Below are 22,739 nucleotides of genomic sequence, written 5' to 3'. Positions count from 1 at the left end.
CTTAACTACTAAACATGCTTGAACTGTGGGTTGACACGATGCTGAGTTGACTGGAGACCTGAGGCTAACCTGACCAGACTATCTTCCTACCACATGGTGGATGTTCTAGTTGTTGCTCACATGCTCTGACTGTCTCAGAGGCTGCATCCCAAGATAGCGGGAAAACTAGTGCCCCCCTGGTTATATAGTGGCCGTGTCCTGTCTGATGATTGTCCGGTTTAGGGGCTGGTTTAGCACATTGGGCTAAATCGCTGGCTTTTAAAGCAGACCAAGGCAGGCCAGCAGCACGGTTCGATTCCCGTACCAGCCTCCCCGAACAGGTGCCGGAATGTGGCGACTAGGGGCTTTTCACAGTAACTTCATTTGAAGCCTACTTGTGACAATAAGCGATTTTCATTTTTCATTTCATTTCTGCTGTGTTCTGTATGTTCATTGGTCATCCTTTGTGTCACTCACTGTCTGTCTGTGCACCATCATATACTTGTGTGTATATTATGACACACACTGCCTGGGTATTGGGCGCAGGCATGTATGATGCGCAGCTGATGGTCACATATCATTGAGTGGTACCCCTTTCGGTTTGAGTAGAGCTGCCAGTCATCTACAGGTGCCCTTAGGCGGACATGAATCCCGTTGATCACCCCCTGCACGCGGGGCATCCCGGTGATGGCCACGAACATTGCCGCCCGGGCAGCCTGGTGGGCTCGGTCCACATTTAAGTGGATGAATTGCAATGTTGTGACCCTGGGCACATTTGGCATGGCTAGCCTATTTGCCAGTGTTCCACTTAAGGAAGTCATAGATATTTGCACTGCAACACTATACCATGGTGTTCCAGGCCGACCACCATTGCATGAAACTGTATTCATTGAGCTTATAAACTCAACAACTTGGGAAGTTGAGTTCAGTTTTAATGATACCTATGGGTGACACTGTTGCTTCACAACGCCAGGCACCTGGTTTCGATTCCCGGCTTGGGTTACTGTCTGTGCGGAGTCTGCACATTCTCCCGCTACCTGTGTGGGTTTCCTCCGGGTGCTCCGGTTTCCTCCCACAAGTCCCGAAGGATGTGCTTGTTAGGTTAATTGGACATTGTGAATTCTCCCTCAGTGTACCCGAACAGGCGCCGGAATGTGGCGACTAGGGGATTTTCACAGTAACTTCATTGCAGTGTTAATGTAAGCCTATTTGTCACAATAATTATGATTATTATGTGCCCAAATAGATGGAGTTGTCACGGGATCCCCTCTAAGCCAAGCTCTCGCAAACATCTTTGTTGAGTTCCATGAAAAATGTGTCTTTGATGGAATGACATCTAACCTCCGACTCCTTGCACATTTCTGATATGTGGATGATATGTTTGCTACATTTAAATCCACAGATGCATGTAAGAGTTTCCTTGCATGTCTTAATGGATTCCACCCTGTGCTTAAATTCACCTTTGAAATGATGCAGTCAAATGAACTCCCTTTCCTCGACGTACGAATGGGAAATTTGCCGAGGAGTTGTCCATCAATGTCTACCGTAACCCGACCTTCGCTGGTCGACATGCACATCGGGATTCTTACTGTTCCACATGCTATACAATTAGCCTTATCTGCAACATCATAAATAGGGCTCACCTTGCAAGCTTGACACCAAAGACATCCTGCAGGATAATGACTCCTCTGATCAGATCACTTCATGCTGTATATCACGCAAACTCATGAATGAGTCTATGGCTGTCATTTCTGGCTCACCTCAAATTACCCTGGAAGGGCAATGTATCTCAAAATGTTGAGCATCAGGTGAAGTTATCTACGCTGTTCCTACACAGTAGCAATATGACTGATGTTCATCAGTAACAGGATGTTGTTGTCAAGCCAAAAGACATTCTTCTTATCATGCAAATGAGTAACGTAGTATATGAATTTCAGTGCCACTGTGAAACTAGGTATGTGGGCCATCATAACCAAAGACAGGAGAGATTGTGTCAAACAGCAGGTCCCTTTCTCTGTTCACAAAGGGCAAGGTACAAACCATACACAACCAACCCATGCTTTCAAAATACAAAACACAGTGTCCAACATTAGATTTGATTCTGCAATTGTACAATATTTGCTAAATAATGCTCAGTGTGCTAAAAATTATGCTGACAACCAATTTAAGCTTGGCAGTCTGGCTCACAGTGTTTATATACAGGGCCCTGTTCCTTGCAGACAGAAAGAACATGTACACACAATACAACTGTTCAGCTAAACAAAATAAGAGACAGCCTTTCACTGGTTCATTCCTCAAGGCAATGGCTTGACCAAAACAGAGTCAGACTGCTTGATTTCAATTTTCAAACAATGTTTAGCAGTTAACTTTCAGTCACCATCAACTGGTGCATTCTCCATGGTGTTGCTAACTTTTGGTTGGTTCAATTGGCTCTGTTTTATAACCTTTGCTCTCAAGTCGTCAGGTATCTTTATGATACCCCCACGAGGTTCAAGTTCAAGTAATGATCAATAACTCAACACACCAATTAGTAAGATTCAAATCAAAGCACATTTATTATACACAGTAAATCGCTACTCATGCATACATTCTACTTCTAAGCTACTTCTATAACTAACAGGCCTATACTTAGCTTCGGACTGGCCCACCAGGTCAGGGGAACAAATGGCCTTTCGTTCTGATTCTGAAACTGCGGAATTCAAAGCCGGCGTGGACTGGTAGCTAGGAGCGCCTATCTCGTAGCGAGCGTTGACTTGAGACTTACTTCAGTGACACGGCAGCTTGGACAGTTCACTCTCAGGGGTTGCTTCGCGTTGCTGAGTGACCCTGTCAAGAAGAACGATTTGAACTTGGAGGCTTAACTTTATAGTCCCCAGGGGCTTCTCGCCTTTCGGGGCAGACCCTGTACCTGGTTCCAAGTGATTGGACTTTGTTCCAATCGCTTGGTTCGATTTCTCCAATACTGGAGCGGTTCCCTGATCGATGGGCGGTCCTGAGGTATCCGTTAACCTCTTTTGTGTTGGCTCCTGCTGGCGCCGAGGAGTCTGGTTTGGCCTTGTTTATCCCAAATGTTTTGATTGTTCCCGGGGATCGCGCATTAGTATGTAGATGGCTGCTACATTATTATGCAGATGGCTGCTTGTATCGATGCTGTCTGGGCTTTTGCAGAGTTTAATACGCAGTAATTGCACCTGCTAGTTTCTGCCTGTGTTGGCTGAATTTCCCTTCGGCCTTTGCTGTTCTCCATTTTACGTTGGGAGTTGGCCAACCCAGGTGGCTACAATGGCAATGCCTCTACCAATCAGAGTCCACTTGTGAACCAATCAGCACTCTCTTCTCATACAGTATTAATGTGTTGTTTCCCCAGACATTGGTATACCAGTGAATTTCCTGTTAAGTGCAAGGTATTTTTCAGCAATACTTTATAAATTGTGTACAGTTATTTGAAGAGCAAATGGTTAAATATTGACTATTTTAATGGTAAGAAGTGAATGACTTTAGAAGTATAATCTTGCACCACTGTGACACTTTAGAATGGATTTTCAGTTTTAGAGTTCTTCGAATCATTCTCAATTTTAAAAGATTTTTTCCCCTTGCATTTAAGATAAAGGACTGGAATCCTCCAATTGAAGGACTATTGCTGTCAATACTGAATTGCATGCGTTTCGCGTTCCCATTCGGGGTGCTATTCAGTAAGCAAGTTAGGACATGCAAATGGCCCATTCAGAGCAATTCCCATTCCCGCTGGCGTCTGATTCGCTATGGCTGAGATTACTGCTGGAGAGCCTGACAAGCTGGAGCTGATTATAAGCACTCCCCACACACTCTCATTGCACAGAGATCTGCGCCACATTTCATGGAGTGAGCTTGAGAGAATGCTGGATGCAGTGGAAGAGAGGAGTGGGACGGAGACTGAAGCCGGCAGTCATCAACAGTGCCTGGGAGAAGGTGGCAGAGACAGTCAGTACTGCCAGTCCCACCAGGAGGGCTGGAATACAGTGCCGGAAAAAGATGAATGACCTCCTCAGGACAGCTCGGGTGAGTCACCACCAGTGCCCCTGGCATCACTCCCGTCCCTTACTCCATACATCACCCCTCACTCCTCTAGAGGCAAACTACACTCCACCTGCCTGCATCTCTCTTACATCCCGCCTTCCACCAAACACCATCACCTGTATTGTCTTCTTTGGCCAGGTGCTTTGCACACACAGGCCACCAGCTACAGATACCTTGTAGAGTTTGCCTCCATGCGTTTCACCGTGTCCTTTCTGTGTCCCCGAAGATAAGGCGGCCCATGTCAGGCCAGAAGACTGGAGCATGCATCCCAGTCCAGCGAGTGCAGACCCCTGCAGAGCAGAGGGCAATGGAGCTGGCGGGTGAGGCCGTGGGAAGGGCAATATCTGAAACGCAGGACGGCATAAGGCAACCAAGTGAGAGCCCAATACAAAGCTGATGTCACTACAGCAAGTGATTCACCCCTCTCCCACAGAACAGCCCATCCCAAAATCCCACCATGTCTCTTGTCTTTTGTCTTGCAGGATCACTAGCAGACCAGGCCTGGCCGTCCGGGGTTTCTGCCCCCCATTCATACCCCGGAGCACCAGTCTGGGCAAGACACCGACTTCTCTTCACTGCTGCCGCCTGCACCTTCCACCATCGCAGGGACTGTCACCTCGGTGGGGCATTTTAGTGAAGAGGCTCCTGGGTCAACTTCTGGTGCGCACTTCACACATGCTGCAGCACATCAGCTGGAGGCAGGGACCCCGAGGGAGTGGGTGGTCGGAGGGCTGCCCAATCCCAGGGAACAGCTGTTGTCCAGATAGGTGCTGTGCTTCTGGAAGGCTCATATCATTGATAGAGATGCAGACACGGAGCCAGGATTTTCAGGAGGAGGTGTCAGCAACTATCCAGTTCTTGCAGGTGCAGCTGGGGGAATCAAAACGACTTCAGGTTCAGGAGATGGTGCCAACAAAGCGTGGTACCCAGGCCAACACTGAATGAATAGTGTCCGCAGTGGAAGGCCTGGGGCAAAATGTCAGAGCCATGGGTCAATGCGACCAAGGCTTGGGGCACACTGTACCGTCTATGGCTGAGGTAAAGGACAGGGGAGTCCAGTCACAGGCAGACATGTCACGGACCCACAAGGATATTACTACGATGCTGCAGAGCATGGCTCAGTCACAAAGGTCCATGGCTGAGGGCATCGAGAGCATTGGCCAGGCACTGACTGACATTGGCCAGTCACAGAGGGACATGGCACAGTCACAGAGGGACATGTCACAGGTACAGAGGGATATGACACAGTCTCGGATTGACATGGCACAGTCTATGAGGTGGATTGGCCAGCACACATGTGGGGACCAGTTACTCCACAACAGGCTGGTATTGGGTGTCACAGATAACTGTGGGTGTCTCTCTCCTGCAGGTGTTAAAACCACGACCCAGAAGCTTCGCAAGAGAGAGGGGACAAATCTCATTGTTTATACCTAACCAGTGAGGTTGTCCTTATGCCACACCAGTTACCTTGACTGCCACCTACGCCTGTGTGAGTCTCTCTCCTGTGATGGTGAAATGTCACCTGGAAGTGTCCCACTAGTGCAACTTCACAAGAGAGAGAGAAAGAGGGACCACTGTTCATTACTGACCAGTAGCCTCTCTTGAGTGAGCATGTTCGAAGCGCTCAGATTCCCTTTTCCGGTCCTTGATTATGTCCTGGCAATTATTGTGACTTGACCAGAGCGGACAGTGAAAGGAAGGTGAGACCACAATAATGGTAGTTTTAAAATAATTGATTTATTCAAGAGAAATTAAGCCTTCTGCAACTCAGATTAACCCACACAGACAAACACCGATTATGAAATACTATGTGTAAAACAAGAGACTAAATGGCACATCGAAAATTCTTACAGCTTACACAGACTTACTTTAGCGACGCAAACACAGATACATTCACTCACCCACCCCAAACCTCAACAAGCTATACTAATTGGGAGTTTTCTGTGAGCTGGAGGAGTATACTCACCACTCCAGGGACAGGATAGTTAAAAAACGTTGACACAGATTTCTTTAGATCTTCTTCCAAGCTGGCCGGTCCTTGCGGCTGTTGTTCCTCTGGTTCTCGTGGTCTGTTTCAGCAAGGCGAAGCGTGTGTCAGGCAAGAGAGTAGAGTACTTCTACAGTTCCTCAGACTTGACTTTTTAAGGGCAAAACCCTGAATGGGTCAAACACTGACCCTCCCACAGGAGAGTTCCAGGACAAAGGAAGCCTTTCTGATTGTTGACAGAATGGAAGTGATCAAGTTCCCCAATCAAAAGGTGTCATAATGTAATTTGATTTTAATCAGTGCCCCTCCAAAAAGCTTGCAATGTCTCTGGTTTCTGCAGGTCTCTTGACAATGGTTGCTGGAGACAACTTTAATCGTTATCTCATTAAGGTATTGTGCTTCCGTCTGGCCGGGGCAATAAGTGATTTGCATTTCAACTGCCCCTGGTCTCTTGACAATGGTCGCTGGAGATAACTTTAATTGTTATCCCATTAATGTATTGTGAGTCTTTCTGGCCGGGGCCACAAGTGATTTGCATTTCAACTGCCCCTGGTCTCTGAATGAGATCGGGCTGCTTTTGTCTTGATTCAGTTGTCTGCCTGATCTGCCCATTTAAAATGGAATGTCCTCTTCCAACATGTCCAGTTCATTTGATCCTTTAATGAGTTTGCTACAATTTACACCTGAGTGGACAGTGGAATGTGATCCTAAGGCAGGAGTCAGAATTTGTCAGACAATGAGTAGCACGAGAGTTAATCTCACAATGAGTCATCATCATCCTCTGTCCCATGGACAAGACCTGCTGAGGCTGCCAATCCAGGGTTAACAACATGTGGTGATGCAGGTAGGACCCTTGGAGGGAGGAGGGGCAGGGGGAGCTGTTGTAGTGGAAAAGAGTTAAGAGCTGAGGGACAGGGAAGGTAGAGTGAAGGGCGACGGGACAGGAAAGGTGGAGTGAAGGGCTAAGGGTCAGGAAAGTGGAGTGAAGGGCTCATGGACAGAAGGTGGAGTGACCGGCTGAGGGACAGGGAAAGTGGAGTGCAGGATTGAGGGACAGGGTAAGTGGAGTGCAGGACTGAGGAACAGGGTAAGTGGAGTGTAGGGCTGAGGGACAGGGAAAGTGGAGTGTAGGACTGAGGAACAGAAGGTGGAGTGATGGGCTGAGGGACAGAAGGTGGAGTGACGGATTGAGGGACAGGGTAAATGGAGTGTAGGGCTGAGGGACAGGGTAAGTGGAGTGTAGGGCTGAGGGACAGGGAAAGTGGAGTGTAGGACTGAGGGACAGGGTAAGAGGAGTGACGGGCTGAGGGACAGGGAAAGTGGAGTGACGGGCTGAGGGACAGGGAAAGTGGAGTGTAGGGCTGAGGGACAGGGAAAGTGGAGTGACGGGCTGAGGGACAGAAGGTGGAGTGACGGGCTGAGGGACAGGGAAAGTGGAGTGTAGGAGTGAGGGACAGGGTAAGTGGAGTGTAGGACTGAGGAACCGGGTAAGTGGAGTGTAGGGCTGAGGGACAGGGAAAGTGGAGTGTAGGGCTGAGGAACAGAAGGTGGAGTATAGGACTGAGGAACAGAAGGTGGAGTGACGGGCTGAGGGACAGAAGGTGGAGTGACGGATTGAGGGACAGGGAAAGTGGAGTGTAGGGCTGAGGGACAGGGTAAGTGGAGTGTAGGACTGAGGGAGAGGGAAGGTGGAGTGTAGGACTGAGGGACAGGTAAAGTGGAGTGTAGAACTGAGGGACAGGAAAAGTGGAGTGATGGACTGAGGGACAGGGTAAGAGGAGTGACGGGCTGAGGGACAGGGAAAGTGGAGTGACGGGCTGAGGGACAGGGAAAGTGGAGTATAGGGCTGAGGGAGAGGGAAAGTGGAGTGTAGGGCTGAGGGACAGGGAAAGTGGAGTGTCGGGCTGAGGGACAGGGTAAGTGGAGTGTAGGGCTGCGGGGCAGGGAAAGTGGAGCGTAGGGCTGAGGGACAGGGTAAGTGGAGTGTAGGGCTGAGGGACAGGGTAAGTGGAGTGTAGGGCTGAGGGACAGGGAAAGTGGAGTGACTGGCTGAGGGACAGGGTAAGTGGAGTGTAGGGCTGAGGGACAGGGAAAGTGGAGTGTAGGGCTGAGGGACAGGGTAAGTGGAGTGTAGGGCTGAGGGACAGGGAAAGTGGAGTGACTGGCTGAGGGACAGGGTAAGTGGAGTGTAGGGCTGAGGGACAGGGTAAGTGGAGTGTAGGGCTGCGGGGCAGGGAAAGTGGACTGACGGGCTGAGGAACAGGGTAAGTGGAGTGTAGGGCTGAGGGACAGGGAAAGTGGAGTATAGGGCTGAGGGACAGGGTAAGTGGAGTGTAGGGCTGAGGGACAGGGTAAGTGGAGTATAGGACTGAGGAACAGGGTAAGTGGAACGTAGGGCTGAGGGACAGGGAAAGTGGAGTATTGGACTGAGGGACAGGGAAAGTGGAGTGTAGGGCTGAGGGACAGGGTAAGTGGCGTGTAGGGCTGAGGGACAGGGAAAGTGGAGTGTAGGACTGAGGAACAGGGTAAGTGGAGCGTAGGGCTGAGGACAGGGTAAGTGGAGTGTCGGGCTGAGGGACAGAAGGTGGAGTGACTGGCTGAGGGACAGGGTAAGAGGAGTGTAGGGCTGAGGGACAGGGAAAGTGGAGTGTAGGGCTGAGGGACAGGGTAAGTGGAGTATAGGGCTGAGGGACAGGGAAAGTGGAGTGTAGGGCTGAGGGACAGGGTAAGTGGAGTATAGGGCTGAAGGACAGGGAATATGTAATATAGGGCTGAGGGACAGGGAAAGTGGAGTAGCGGGCTGAGGGACAGTGTAAGTGGAGTGTAGGGCTGAGGGACAGGGATAGTGGAGCATTGGACTGAGGGACCGGGTAAGTGGAGTGTAGGACTGAGGAACAGGGTAAGTGGAGCGTAGGGCTGAGGGACAGGGAACGTGGAGTATAGGGCTGAGGGATAGGGAAAGTGGAGTGTAGGGCTGAGGGACAGGGTAAGTGGAGTATAGGGCTGAGGGACAGGGAAAGTGGACTGACGGGCTGAGGAACAGGGTAAGTGGAGTATAGGGCTGAAGGACAGGGAATATGTAATATAGGGCTGAGGGACAGGGAAAGTGGAGTATCGGGCTGAGGGACAGTGTAAGTGGAGTGTAGGGCTGAGGGGCAGGGATAGTGGAGCATTGGACTGAGGGACAGGGTAAGTGGAGTGTAAGACTGAGGAACAGGGTAAGTGGAGCGTAGGGCTGAGGGACAGGGAACGTGGAGTATAGGGCTGAGGGATAGGGAAAGTGGAGTGTAGGGCTGAGGGACAGGGTAAGTGGCGTGTAGGGCTGAGGGACAGGGAAAGTGGAGTGTAGGACTGAGGAACAGGGTAAGTGGAGCGTAGGGCTGAGGGACAGGGTAAGTGGAGTGTCGGGCTGAGGGACAGAAGGTGGAGTGACGGGCTGAGGGACAGGGAAAGTGGAGTGACTGGCTGAGGGACAGGGTAAGAGGAGTGTAGGGCTGAGGGACAGGGAAAGTGGAGTGTAGGGCTGAGGGACAGGGTAAGTGGAGTATATGGCTGAAGGACAGGGAAAGTGGACTGTAGGCCTGAGGGTCAGGGAAAGTGGAGTATAGGACTGAGGGACAGTGTAAGTGGAGTGTAGGGCTGAGGGACAGTGTAAGTGGAGCGTAGGGCTGAGTTACAGGGAAAGTGGAGTGACGGGCTGAGGGACAGAAGGTGGTGTGACGGGTTGAGGGACAGGGAAAGTGGAGTGACGGTCTGAGGGACAGGGAAAGTGGAGTGACGGGCTGAGGGACAGAAGGTGGAGTGATGGGCTGAGGGACAAGGTAAATGGAGTGTAGGACTGAGGGACAGTGATAGTGGAGTATAGGGCTGAGGGACAGGGAATGTGTAATATAGGACTGAAGGACAGGGAAAGTGGAATGTAGGACTGAGGGACAGTGTAAGTGGAGTGTAGGGCTGAGGGGCAGGGAAAGTGGGGTGTAGGACTGAGGGACAGAGATAGTGGAGTATAGGGCTGAGGGACAGGGAATGTGTAATATAGGACTGAGGGACAGGGAAAGTGGAATGTAGGACTGAGGGACAGTGTAAGTGGAGTGTAGGGCTTAGGGACAGGGAATTTGTAATATAGGACTGAGGGACAGTGAAAGTGGCGTGACAGACTGAGGGACAGGGAAAGTGGAGTTGAGGGCTGAGGGTCAGGGAAAGTGGAGTGTAGGACTGAGGGACAGTGTAAGTGGCGTGACAGACTGAGGGACAGGGAAAGTGGAGTTGAGGGCTGAGGGTCAGGGAAAGTGGAGTGTAGGACTGAGGGACAGTGTAAGTGGAGTGTTGGGCTGAGGGTCAGGGAAAGTGGAGTGTAGGACTGAGGGACAGGGTAAGTAGAGTGTAGGGCTGAGGGACAGGGAAAGTGGAGGGTAGGGCTGAGGGACAGGGAAGGTGGAGTGACAGACTGAGGGACAGGGAAAGTGGAGTGTAGGGCTGAGGGACAGGGAAAGTGGAGTGTAGGGCTGAGGAACAGGGAATGTGGAGTGACAGACTGAGGGACAGGGATAGTGGAGTGTATGGCTGAGGAACAGGGAATGTGGAGTGACAGACTGAGGGACAGGGAAAGTGGAGTGTAGGACTGAGGGACAGTGTAAGTGGAGTGTAGGGCTGAGGGACAGGGATAGTGGAGCATTGGACTGAGGGACAGGGAAAGTGGAGTCTAGGGCTGAGGGACAGTCTAAGTGGAGTGTAGGACTGAGGGACAGTGTAAGTGGAGTGTAGGGCTGAGGGACAGGGGTAGTGGAGTATTGGACTGAGGGACAGGGAAGTAGCAGTGAAAGGCTGAGGGACATCGAAAGGGTGAGCCGTTATTAGGAACGGGGTTCCATATTGAAGGGTTTGAGGTGGGGGTGGAATGGAGATGCGGGGCTGGGCAGCTGGGCTGTGCAGCGGGGCTGTTCAGCGGGGCGGGGCTGCCCGTGGCCAGGCCTCTTAATTGGCAAATCAGGAGGTGTTGAGGCTGTCCAGTGTGAGTTGGCCCTGGATGACACATTGGGCGGCCTGCCCTGCCAGCCCGGCTCCACACCCAGTACTTCCTGGCACCCTCCTCACCTTGCATATCAGATAAGGCCTGGCATTCCTCCTCCTCCTCCAGCATGTTTCCGTTTTGCTGTAAGATGTTGTGCAGGTCACAGTAGGCCAGCACGATGTTCTAGACCCTCCTGGGGCTAAATTACAGAGCCCCATCAGAACGGGCCAGGCATTGGAGGAGCTTCTTGAGGAAGCCAATGCATTGCTCAATGACACTCCTGGTGGCTGCATGCGCGTCATTATGACAGGTCTCCGGGTCAGTCTGGGGCCTGCGGACAGGAGGCATTAGTCATGACCTCAGCGGGTAACCCTTGTCATTCAAGAGCCAAGCCCTCACCCAAGGGAGCACCGTGTAGGTGCTGGGACCGATTGTTCTCACCAGAATATAAGTGTTGCGCGTGCTACCAGGGTATCGGGTGCAGATGTGTATGGTATGCAGCTGTTTGTCACATACCAACTGTACATTCAGGGAGTGGAACCCCTTCCGATTGATGAAGGGCATCCTCTGATGAGCCGGTGTTCATAGGGGGATATGTGTGCAATCGATCACCCCCTGGACCTGGGGCATGCCAGCAGTGGCAGTGAATCCTCACCGGTGAGGCCTCTGCCCTGAGATGGGCAGTGTGCCAGGGAGGATGCCAAAATTCACGGTGCATGTGTCCTTTCTTTGGCGTGCACTCTGCTATTCCAGTGCTTGCCCTTCAGTGGGGCAGTGCTTCTGAGGAGTTCATTGAGGGGTGGCAGCATCTGGCTGATTACGCATAACCACACCCATCACATTGGTGATTCTGCTGGGGTCTGATAGTTTCCAGAGGGGAGGCCTGGGTGGACTCCCAGATGACCAGAAACTCTCTGAACATTTATAGAGTACAGTGAGCAGTCAGCAAAGTAGCACTAGATGGGTGCATATAAATCACATACTGCAGCAATGGCGGTCCCGAGGGGGAACACCCCGAGTCCACGGACTTGGCACAACGTCCTTCCCCACTACTCCCCCTGGCTGAGGCAGCCACCACACCAAGCAAGCCCAATGACCTTGGAGAGATTTTAAGAGTTTTCTTACCTTCTTGCTCCTCCTCAGCAGCCATGGCGCCCAGGCCCCGCTTGTAGATACTTGCACCAATTTGCACCCGCATGACATCTGCCCAAGAGGGGTGGAATATCACGGAGGAGTGGAGCATGAAGTGTCCAACCTGCTAAGGATACTAAAATCTGTACAAAATGATGGTTTTGCATGAATCCACCGGCGCGGGCGCAAACTTTGATTTTACCGTCAGCGAGGGCCTCCGGAGCATGGCATTGGATTCGGCATGGGTGAAAAATGGATTTTTCCAATTTTGCACAATTCTCCGCCCGCTCGTGATTCTCACTTCCGGTGTTATGAAGCTGAGAATCCAAGCGCATGTGTTGTTATCGTCTGAGAAAATTCCGAAATGAGTGACATGAAAAGGAGATGGAAGCAAATCTGATGGTAAATGTTCCAAAAGCAAAGCAAGATTTGCATTAACATGACGCCTGAACAAACACTAAATGTCCCAAAGCAATTTACAGTTAATGAAGCATTTTGAAGCGTAGTCATTGTTGTAATATGGGAAACACAGCTGCCAGTCTGCACAAATCAAACTCCCACAGACTTCAATGTGGTAATGACCAGATAATCTGATTTTTAATGGTGATGAAAGGACAAATATTCACCTTGACGCTGGTGATGACTTCACCAGCTCCTCCAAATAATGACATGGAACTTTTACATGCATCTGAGGGAGGGACGTTAGGGTCTCAGTTTAACAGAGTGCCCAGGTGGCACTGTCAGGCTGATAGGGCACTGCCAGGATGCCAGGCTGGCAGTGCCAAGGTGCCTGGCTGCCAGATTTCCCGTGCTAGGGATCAGACCCAAGCAAGTGATCTTGTATTGAAGTCTCAGTACTCTCTCCCAGGGTGCAATCAAGAGTGAAGAACAATTAGAAAGAAGAAATAAAGACTGGCATTTATTTAGTCTTTCGCAACCTCAGGATTTCCCAAGGTGTTTTGCAGCCAATGGAGGATGTCTGCAGCGTTGTCGTTGTTGAAGCAATAGGAAATGTGGCAATTAATTGGTGCACAGCAAGCTCCCGCAAACAGCAGTGTTATAATGACGGATTCTCCGACCCCTGCCAGGTCGGAGAATCGCCCGGGGGGGGGGGGGGGGGGGGGGGGGGGCGTGAATCCCGCCCCCGCCAGCTGCCGAATTCTCCGACACCGAAATTTCGGCAGGGGCGGAAATCGCGCCCCGCCGGTCGGCCCACCGATTCGGCAGGGGCGGGGCCCACTGATCCGCGGGCGGGCCTGTGCCATGGGGGCACTCTTTTCCTTCCACCTCGGCCATAGCCTCCGCGATGGCCGATGCGGAAGTGACACCACCCACCACCCCCCACCCCCCTCCCGCGCATGCGCGGGGATGATGTCAGCAGCCGCTGACACTCCCGCTCATGCGCAGACTTCCGCCGACCGGCGAAGTCCTTTCGGCCCTGGCTGGCATGGCGCCAAATGCCTTTCCCGCCGGCTGGCCGCGCGCCAACCACTCCGGCGCGGGGCTAGCCCCTCAAGGTGAGGGCTTGGCCCCTAAAGGTGCGGAGAAATCCGCAACTTTGGGGCGGCCCGACGCCGGAGTGGTTCCCGCCACTCCATCCCGCCGGGACCCCCCGCCCTGCTGGGTAGGGGAGAATCCCGGCCCAGATCTTAGTGATGTTGATCAGAGGTTGATAATGTAGAAAAGCAGTGGAGGACAGCCAATATCTGAAGGAAAAAGTTTGTTTGATGTTCCCACTCTGACAATAGGGTCCATCCAAATTAATGTCGCTCCCTCTTTCAAATGCTGACTGGCATATTGTGCACTTCCTGCATTCTCTGCTTCTTTAAAACATTCAGATTGATGGTACTTTCCAGTTTTCTTTACCTTGCCAATTAACTGGCCCTTTCTGCTCTACTGACAAATTTGTTTTGAAGGAAACGTCCAGCAGCCACATCATCACCACAAGAGGTGCAATAGGAAGATGCTGTTGTGATATTCGTGATATTTTCTCATAAGTCTGCATTTGTCTAACTCCTACTCATCTGCTGGGAATGCCGCAGACAAGTATATCAAAGGTTATTGGGGTTTTGGCTTCTTCTTTCCTGTAAAACAAACAGATATTTTGAGTATTGTAGAATTCTGATCATTCAGAACACACCAGGGGATTTTGGACAGACATGGGGCCTATGACTCCATTTCGCACTACGTAGCCTAGGATGGCTAGTCGGTCGGTGCTAAACATGCATTTCTCCTTATTGTAGGTCAGATTAAGGAGTTTTGCGGTCTGGAGAAATTTTCGGAGGTTGGTGTCATGGTCCTGCTGGTCATGGCCGCAGATGGTGACGTTATCAAGATACGGGAACGTTGCACGTATGCTGTACCGGTCAACCATTCGGTCCATCTCACGCTGGAAGACCGGGACCCCGTTCGTGACACCGAAGAGAACCCTTAAAAAGTGATAGAGCCGCCCATCTGCTTCGAAGGCAGTGTACTGGCGATCCCCATGACGGAGGGGCAGCTGGTGGTAGGCAGACTTGAGATCCACCGTGGAGAAGACCTTGTATTGCGCAATCCTGAGGTCGGCTGTACGGGGGAGAGGGTATGCGTCCAGCTGCGTAAACCGGTTGATGGTCTGGCTGAAGTCGATGACCATCCTATGTTTCTCCCCGGTCTTTACCACCACTACTTGAGCCCTCCAGGGGCTGTTGCTTGCTTCGATGACCCCTTCGATGACCCCTTCCTTCAGCAGTCTTTGGAAGGTCCGGTCCTGGGCACTGTACCGTCTGCTCCTGGTGGCGATGGGTTTGCAATCCGGGGTGAGGTTCGCAAATAGGGAACGCGGGTCAACCTTAAGGGTCGCGAGGCCGCAGACAGTAAGGGGGAGTATAGGGCCGCCAAATTTAAAGGTCAGGTTTTGTAGGTGGCACTGGAAATCCAGCCCAAGAAGGGTGGCTGCGCAGAGGTGCGGCAGAACGTAGAGGCGGAAATTGCGGAATTCCCTGCCTTGGACAGTGAGGTTCAGTAGGCAGAACCCCTTTATCTCCACTGCGTGTGACCCGAAGGCCAGGGAGATCTGTTGGTTTACGGGGTGGGTGACAAGGGAACAGCGCCTTACCGTGTCGGGGTGGACGAAGCTTTCCGTGCTCCCGGAGTCGATCAGGCACAACGTCACGTGGCCGTTGATAGCGATCGTTGTGGTGGCTTTCGCTAGCGTCCGGGGCCGACTCTGGTCCAGGGTCACGGAGGCCAGCTGCAGCAAGGGGAAGGTCTGGTCAGACAGCGTGGAGTTGGCAGTGCTGGGGGCCTGAGGCCGGTTCCGGGTAACGGAGGCCAGCTGTAGCAAGGAGGAGTTCTGGTCAGGCAGCGTGGAGTTGGCGGTGCTGGGGGCTTGAGGCCGGTTCCGGGTAACGGAGGCCAGCTGTAGCAAGGCGGGTTCTGGTCAGGCAGCGTGGAGTCGGCAGCGCTGGGGGCTTGAGGCCCCATCCAAGATGGCGTCAGCCACGGGTCGCACATGCAGTCCAGGAATACAGAAGATGGCGTCGGCGAGGGACAAAATGGCGGCGACCATCCACCCAATGTGGTGGCTGAGGGCAAAATGGCCGTACCCGTGGGTCGCACGTTGCCTGTGGGTAGGAGGGCGGCGGTGGGCCTTGGAAGGGCCGGTACCTGGAACAACAGCTGATGATAGTCGCTGGCGACCGCTGCCATGGCGCGGGCCTGGCAGACCGCGACATAGTGGCCTTTCTTGCCGCACCCTTTGCAGGTGACGGTGCGGGCCGGGCAGTGCGCGCGGGGATGATTCGCTTTGCCACAGAAGAAGCAGCATTGGCCGGCGGTGAAAACGGGCCGTCTAGCGGCGCAGGCCTGCGGGGTTAGCGGGAAAGTCTGGGGGGCTGCCGCGACGGGGTGCCACGCAGCCCAGGGGGGTGCTGTGCGCCCGGGAGCTAAAGCCAGTGCGTTTTTGTACGCAACGTCCATAGACCCTGCCAGGGCCCGTGCCTCAGTGAGGCCCAGTGTGTCCATTTCAAGGTGCCTTCTGTGGATGTCGGGAGAAGACATACCTGCCACGAAAGCGTCCCAAATTAAAAGTTCCGTGTGCTCATTCCCCGTGAATGGTGGGCAGCCGCAGTTCCGGCCCAGCACTAGTAGAGCCCGATAGAAGTCCTCCAGTGTTTCTTCAGGGCTTTGCCTTCTAGTTGCCAACAGGTGATGGGCGTAGACCTGGTTCAGGTGACGGATGTAATGTCCTTCTAGCAGCGTGATAGCTGCAGCATAATTCTCCGCCTCCTCGATCAGAGGGTAGATTGCAGGGCTGACTCGGGAGCGTAGAAGGTGCATCTTCTGCCTTTCCGTGGGGGTGTCGGCGGCTGTGTCGATGAAGCTCTTAAAACACGCCAGCCAGTGCTTAAAAATAGCAGCGGAGTTGTCTGCGTGGGGACTGAGCTGAAGGCACTCTGGCTTGATGCGGAGGTCCATCCTTTCAGAAGTAATAGCTGATTAAATTGATGCACAATCAATTACTCTCGAGACAAGGAGAGTCATACTAATCGGCTTTAATCAGCTAGAACTGTACCCAGCAGCTTCGATACAGAAAGTGAAGGCTGCTGGGACAGCATTGGTTCTTATACCCTGCCTCTCAGGGCGGAGCTATGTGTGTTAGCCAATGGTAGACTCCTAGGTCTAGTCAATGGGCATCCACCTCTCAGGTACTGCAATACCTGGTATTACCACAGAACCCACCCTGGTTCTCTGGCCCTTGGGAAGAGGGTGTCGCTGCTCTCCTCATTGGCATCAAGAAATTGGGATGCAGCTCTTCTCTGAGCCTTCTTCGTGGCTGCAAAGAATGTGTGGTAAGTGAAGCACTTAAAAACTGCTCCAGCTGCCAGGTTCTTTAGCACTAATTCCGGCCCCAGCAGTTCCGCCACCCACTGAACACAGAATTACTTCCAATTCGCACTGGCAGTTTGCTGGCCCATTTTCATGTCCTGAATCGGAGAACAAATAGTACCCCCAAAGAAAATCCGAATCACATGCTATTCAGTTCCAGCGGGAACACTAGTCTCCCAAATGGAAAATCCCGGCCAATAGTTTATTTTTGAACAGTAGGTTTACTCCAAGTATTGCTAAACATGAACAGTCAATTTTGATGAAAGATCATTGACCCAAAACAGTGGACAGGATTGCCATTTGAATATATGTAAATGTCTTCATCAGTGCTTTATGCCTGATAGATCCCCCTCCCCCATTAAATTGTCCATTCACACCGACGTGAATCCCAACAGGTCCCCACGATGTGTACCTGACGAGTAGCACCTGCTGGAGTGGTACAGGTGATTACAACCCCGAGAGGGGAGAGGGTGATGCCTGGGCAGTGCCAAGGCCAGTTCCCGGGCAATGAAGGGGCAGTGTCAGGGATCAGTGCCTGGGCAGTGATGGAGGAGGCCTCTGTAAGTGGAATGGGCAACAGCATTCCATGGGAGAACTGCATCAGGGAGGGGTTCCATGGTGTGTGTGTGTGTGGGGGGGGGGATGGTTAGAGTTCCAAGATGAAGAGGGGGGGTGGGGGTTTGCATGGGAGGGAGGTTTAAAAGAGCATCTCAATCTTTTCAAAACCTAATTTTCTGGCAGGGCAGGCTCAATGCAAGCCTACAGTACCAGTGTTACATCGTGGGACGCCATAGAGGCTGTTTAGCACAGGGCTAAATTGCTGGCTTTGAAAGCAGACCAAGGCAGGCCAGCAGCACAATTCAATTCCTGTAACAGCCTCCCCGAACAGGCGCCGGAATATGGCGACTAGGGGCTTTTCACAGTAACTTCATTTGAAGCCTACGTGTGACAGTAAGCGATTTTCATTCATTTCATTTTCTGTCCATCAGTTTAAAAATATGGTGGAAAAACCCACCAATGCCAGTGGTGACTACCCTCCGCTTTTCCTGGCAAAATGGCAAAATTCCGCACACTAACTTTGTTTTTCCCTGCACAGCTGATGTCTGCACCTCCGAGTGTTTCCAACATTTTCTGTTCTTATTTCAAATGTCCAGCGACAGCAGCATTTTGTTTATGCTAAATAGCCAATTAGCCCTTTGAGCGAGCAGAGAACAACTTCACTGATATATTCAGTTCCCCAAGCTGTTGATTGATCAGAGATAAATGTAGTCTCACACCAGCAGTAATACGTCAGGAAACCAAAGCATTATAAATGCTCTTTCGTTGGGGATTTCGTTTGAACCCTCGATCTGGAATTTAAATGATCAAGTCTGATGAACAGTTAAAGCTTCTGTTCCATAGATTTCACCCTGGAGGGGTGGGTGGGGGCTTCTCTTGCTCTGTTCAGCTGCTTCAGCTTTGGTGAGGCCCCTGCTGCAGACCTATGTTGGAGTTATGGAAGCAGAGCTGGAGAAAGTTCCCAAGAGTCAAACACCACCAAAAATAGAAATAAGCCGCAACTTTGAAAGATATTGTTGATGGTTGACAGGAGGGACTTAAAGCTTCTCACTTGTGATTTATGACTGCTATCTACATTCTGAGATCAGATTATTGCATTATGATTCCTCTGTAAATGTTCATTATCCTCTGCATTAAAGATAGGAGATAATCGTAGGAAATACTGAATGCCACTATAATGAGCATTTTTGGTTTTCTCTTCTGCAGGATAATCCTTTCCTTGATCTACATTTTCAGACTGTCTGCAGCTGGGAGGCCAGCAGCACTGGAGCTAAGTATGCTTTTATACGAAGTTTAAGGAAAATGAACAAAATCTACCTGCAAAAGGACATTCAGTTTCTGAATTTTGACAGCGATTTTATTCAGGATATGAGTTTCTTTGGAGTCCCCGAGGACACAATGATGGTGATACAGTTGTGCCTGCAAGCCTTCAACTGTTTCTGCCTTTTGGGCTCTTTGTAGGTGGCTTCCATTGAATTGTACTGATGCTACTCTTATCGTTATCATCAAGCTCAACACTGAAAATTCATTTGTTACGTTGCTGAAATATTATTTTCAATAAAGCATGCACGAAAATGCCCCAAATGGCACCAGTCCATAGACTTCAACAGAGCTGAAATTTAGATAAATGTTTTCTATAAACTGCATTGGATAAAATTGTATACTTTTAGATTGAAGTTAAATCCCAGAGGTTGCAGGAGAAGTAATTGCTTGACTAACATTGATCAGTTTGTCTTCAATGATCCTGGCATAATACAATGGTAATAAAGCTATTAACTAATTTAGCAATCAATTGCTATCAATGAGTTGACAAAAGATCCACACGTCAACAGTATTGGGAAAAGGCTAGGATATATTAAGGATGTAGTAACAGAGCACTTGGAAAATCACAATATGATTCGGCAGAGTTAACATGGTTTTATGAAAGGGAAATTGTGTTTGACACCCTGGGCGGGTTTCTCCATCCTGCCACATTTCTGTTTCACCCCGCCGACGGGATGCTCTATTACGCTGGCTGGTCAATGGGGTTTCTCATTGTGGGGCAGCCCCACGCCATTCGGAACCCCCCGGGCTGACGGCAAAATGGAGCATCCCGACGGCAGAGAAATCAGCCCCCTATTCTTTGAAGTATAACTAGCAGATTGGATAAATGGGAATCAATGGCTGGACTATATTTGGATTTTCAGAAGGTTTAAAATAAGGCACAACACAAAGTGCTATTACACAAAATTAGTGCTCATGGGATTAGGGTAATTAATTAGTATGGATTAAGGACTCTTCAATAGATGACAAACAGTAGGAAAAATTGGGCCATTTGGGAGATTGCAGGGTATTTATAACTAATGAGGTACCACAAAGATAAATGTTTCGTCCTCGGCTATGTATAATCAATGACTTAGATGAGGAGGGCAAGGATAATATATCCAAGTTTGCTGATAATACAAAACTAGGTGAGAAAATAAGCTGTGAGCGGACAGTAGGGCTACAAAGGGATCAAGACTGGTTAAGTGAATGGAAAAGAGGACAGACAATTCTAGACTGTGAAGAAGCAGGGAAATTATCCACGTCGATAGGAAGCATGAAAAAGTTATGTTTAAAAGATGAGAGAATGTTAAATGTTGATTTTCAGAGAGATGTGGTGTTCTTGTGCCCATATCACAGACAGTTAACATACAGGTACAGTAAACAACTCGGAAGACTAATGGCATGTCAGCCTTTATTGCACGGGGATTGCAGATAAGAGTAAAAGTTACAGCTCTATAGAGCTTTGGTGAGACCACACTAGAAGTACTGTGTGCAGTTTTGTTCTCCTTAGGTGGGGAAGGTTTAGAGTTCATTAGTTTGAGATGATTGTTCTATAAGGAAATATTTCGTAGAATGGGCCTAATATAAAAATGTATAGCATTATCAGAGGGCTTGACCGGGTGTAAACTGAGAGGCAGTTTCCACTGGTTGGAGAGTTCTGGGGCAAAATTCTCCGGAAACGGTGCGATGTCCGCCGACTGGCGCTCCAAACGGTGCAAATCAGTCGGGCATCGCGCCGCCCCAAAGGTGCGGAATGGCATCTTTGGGGGCCGAGCCCCAACCTTAAGGGGCTAGGCCTGCGCCGGACGAATTTCCGCCCCGCCAGCTGGCGGAAAAGGCCTTTGGTGCCCCGCCAGCTGGCGCGGAAATGACATCTCTGGGCGGCGCATGCGCGGGAGCGTCAGCGGTCGCTGACGGCATTCCCGCGCATGCGCAGTGGAGGGAGTCTCTTCCACCTCCGCCATGGTGGAGACCGTGGCGAAGGTGGAAGGGAAAGAGTGCCCCCACGGCATAGGCCCGCCCGCTGATCGGTGGGCCCCGATCGCGAGCCAGGCCACTGTGGGGGCACCCCCTGGGGCCAGATCGCCCCGCGCCCCCACCAGGACGCCGGAGCCCGCCTGCGCCACCTTGTCCCGCCGGTAAGGTAGGTGGTTTAACCTACGCCGGCGGGACAGGCATTCTAGCAGCGGGACTTCGGCCCATCCGGGCCGGAGAATCGCGGGGGGGGGGGGGGCCGCCAACCGGCACGGCGCGATTCCCGCTCCCGCCAAATATCCAGTGATGGAGAATTCGGCAACCGGCGGGGGCAGGATTCACGCCAGCCCCCGCCGATTCTCCGACCCGGCGGGGGGTCGGAGAATCTCGGCCCTGATCTGGGAGGGATAGTTTCATGGAAAGAAGTGGTTCATTCAGGACTGTAATGAGGAGAAAATCTTTCAATCAGACAGTTGTGAATCTTCAGAATTCTTTACACAGGGGACTGTGGATGCTCCGATATATTCAATGTTGAGAGAATCAGATTTTGGAGCAGTAATGGAATCAAGAGATATGGAGACAGGGTGCAAAAGTGGAGTTGATGTTTAAGTACATCATATTGTATGCTGGAGCAACCTCAATGAACCACATGCTCTACTTTTTTTCTTGTGTTCTTCAACATAGCATAGAAAAACCATAACAAGAAAAACCCAGTGATTGGACATTTGGGAACTATGTCCAAAGTTAACATGCACCCCTCAAGCAGGTTAATTGTCTATTAGCTGTTTAATAGCATGCAGGTGGGAAATAACAGTGCATTCATTTGAGCCCTTATTAGTACAAACAGACTAAAACTGTGGTTGTTAGGTTAGGAATTGTATGCTTGTAATATGTAACTCTGCAAATAAATACTGAAGTGTGCAAAGATTGGCTTGAATTCCATCCTTCACCACCTACTTGCTTATGTAGAAAAAACATTCAGCACTTGAGACATATTGGGCTGAATTCTCCGACGTCGGGATTCTCCATTTTGCTGGCAGCCCGGGGGTTTCCCGACGGCGTGGGGCTGCCCCACAATGGGAAACCCCATTAACCAGCCGGCGAAATGGAGAATCCCGACGGCGTGCGGCAGAAACCCGCCCATCATGTCTCAAGTTACTCCTATATTGCACCCCAAAATGTTATTGGTTCTGTTGCATCATATGTTGTACCTTAACTGATGTGACAGGGAGAGGATTTCACCCTGAGAGGCAGGTACTACTATCCTGAGTGAATTCCTGGAATACTAGTTCATAGTGGGAATCAATATTTCATACACATCTATTTAGAATTAGCACTAAATTGTCACCTTGGGCACAATGATGACAAATATTATGACAAATATTACTAATACAGATTTAAAATAATTAGTAAGGACCATTGGTAGAGTAATAAATGTTCTCTGCATTTGCAAGTGCTGGATGATGAGTAAGTGAAAAAAGAAATGTACTGAAAATATTAACCTATTATTTTCCAAATGCCAGCGGAAAAACAAATTAATACAGCGTATCATTGACAATTCAATCAATCACATAGGCTTTAAAATTAGGTAAAAGCAAATTACTGCGGATGTTAGAATCTGAAACCAATGAGAAAATGTTGGAAAATCTCGGCAGGTCTGGCAGCATCTAAAGGGAGAGAAAAGAGCTAACGTTTCGATTCCAGATGACCCTTTGTCACAGCTTTGACAAAGGGTCTTCTGGAATCGAAACGTTAGCTCTTTTCTCTCGCTACAGATGCTGCCAGACCTACTGAGATTTTCCAGCATTTTTTCTTTGGTTTAAAATGAGGTGTTTGTCGGTATAAGGCCACGTTTTCCTCTGAAATTCA

At 50.5% G+C, this 22,739-nt stretch overlaps 1 protein-coding gene across 1 annotated transcript in view; it reads left to right on the top strand.

The window, feature by feature from the left end:
• The window catches only part of LOC140427112 (exocyst complex component 1-like), a 122,978-nt gene extending 100,539 nt beyond the window's left edge, over positions 1 to 22,439 (top strand). The window contains exon 4 of the mRNA XM_072512636.1: positions 18,798 to 22,439. Within this exon, the coding sequence (XP_072368737.1) occupies positions 18,798 to 19,052 (255 nt within the window). The 3' untranslated portion in view covers positions 19,053 to 22,439. The remainder of the gene's footprint in view (positions 1 to 18,797) is intronic.
• The last annotated feature ends 300 nt before the right edge of the window (positions 22,440 to 22,739 follow it).

The sequence above is a fragment of the Scyliorhinus torazame genome, chromosome 7 (assembly GCF_047496885.1).
Source record: "Scyliorhinus torazame isolate Kashiwa2021f chromosome 7, sScyTor2.1, whole genome shotgun sequence".
NCBI lineage: Eukaryota > Metazoa > Chordata > Chondrichthyes > Carcharhiniformes > Scyliorhinidae > Scyliorhinus > Scyliorhinus torazame.
Note: the sequence above shows the minus strand (reverse complement) of the source record. Positions and strands in the feature narration are given on the sequence as shown.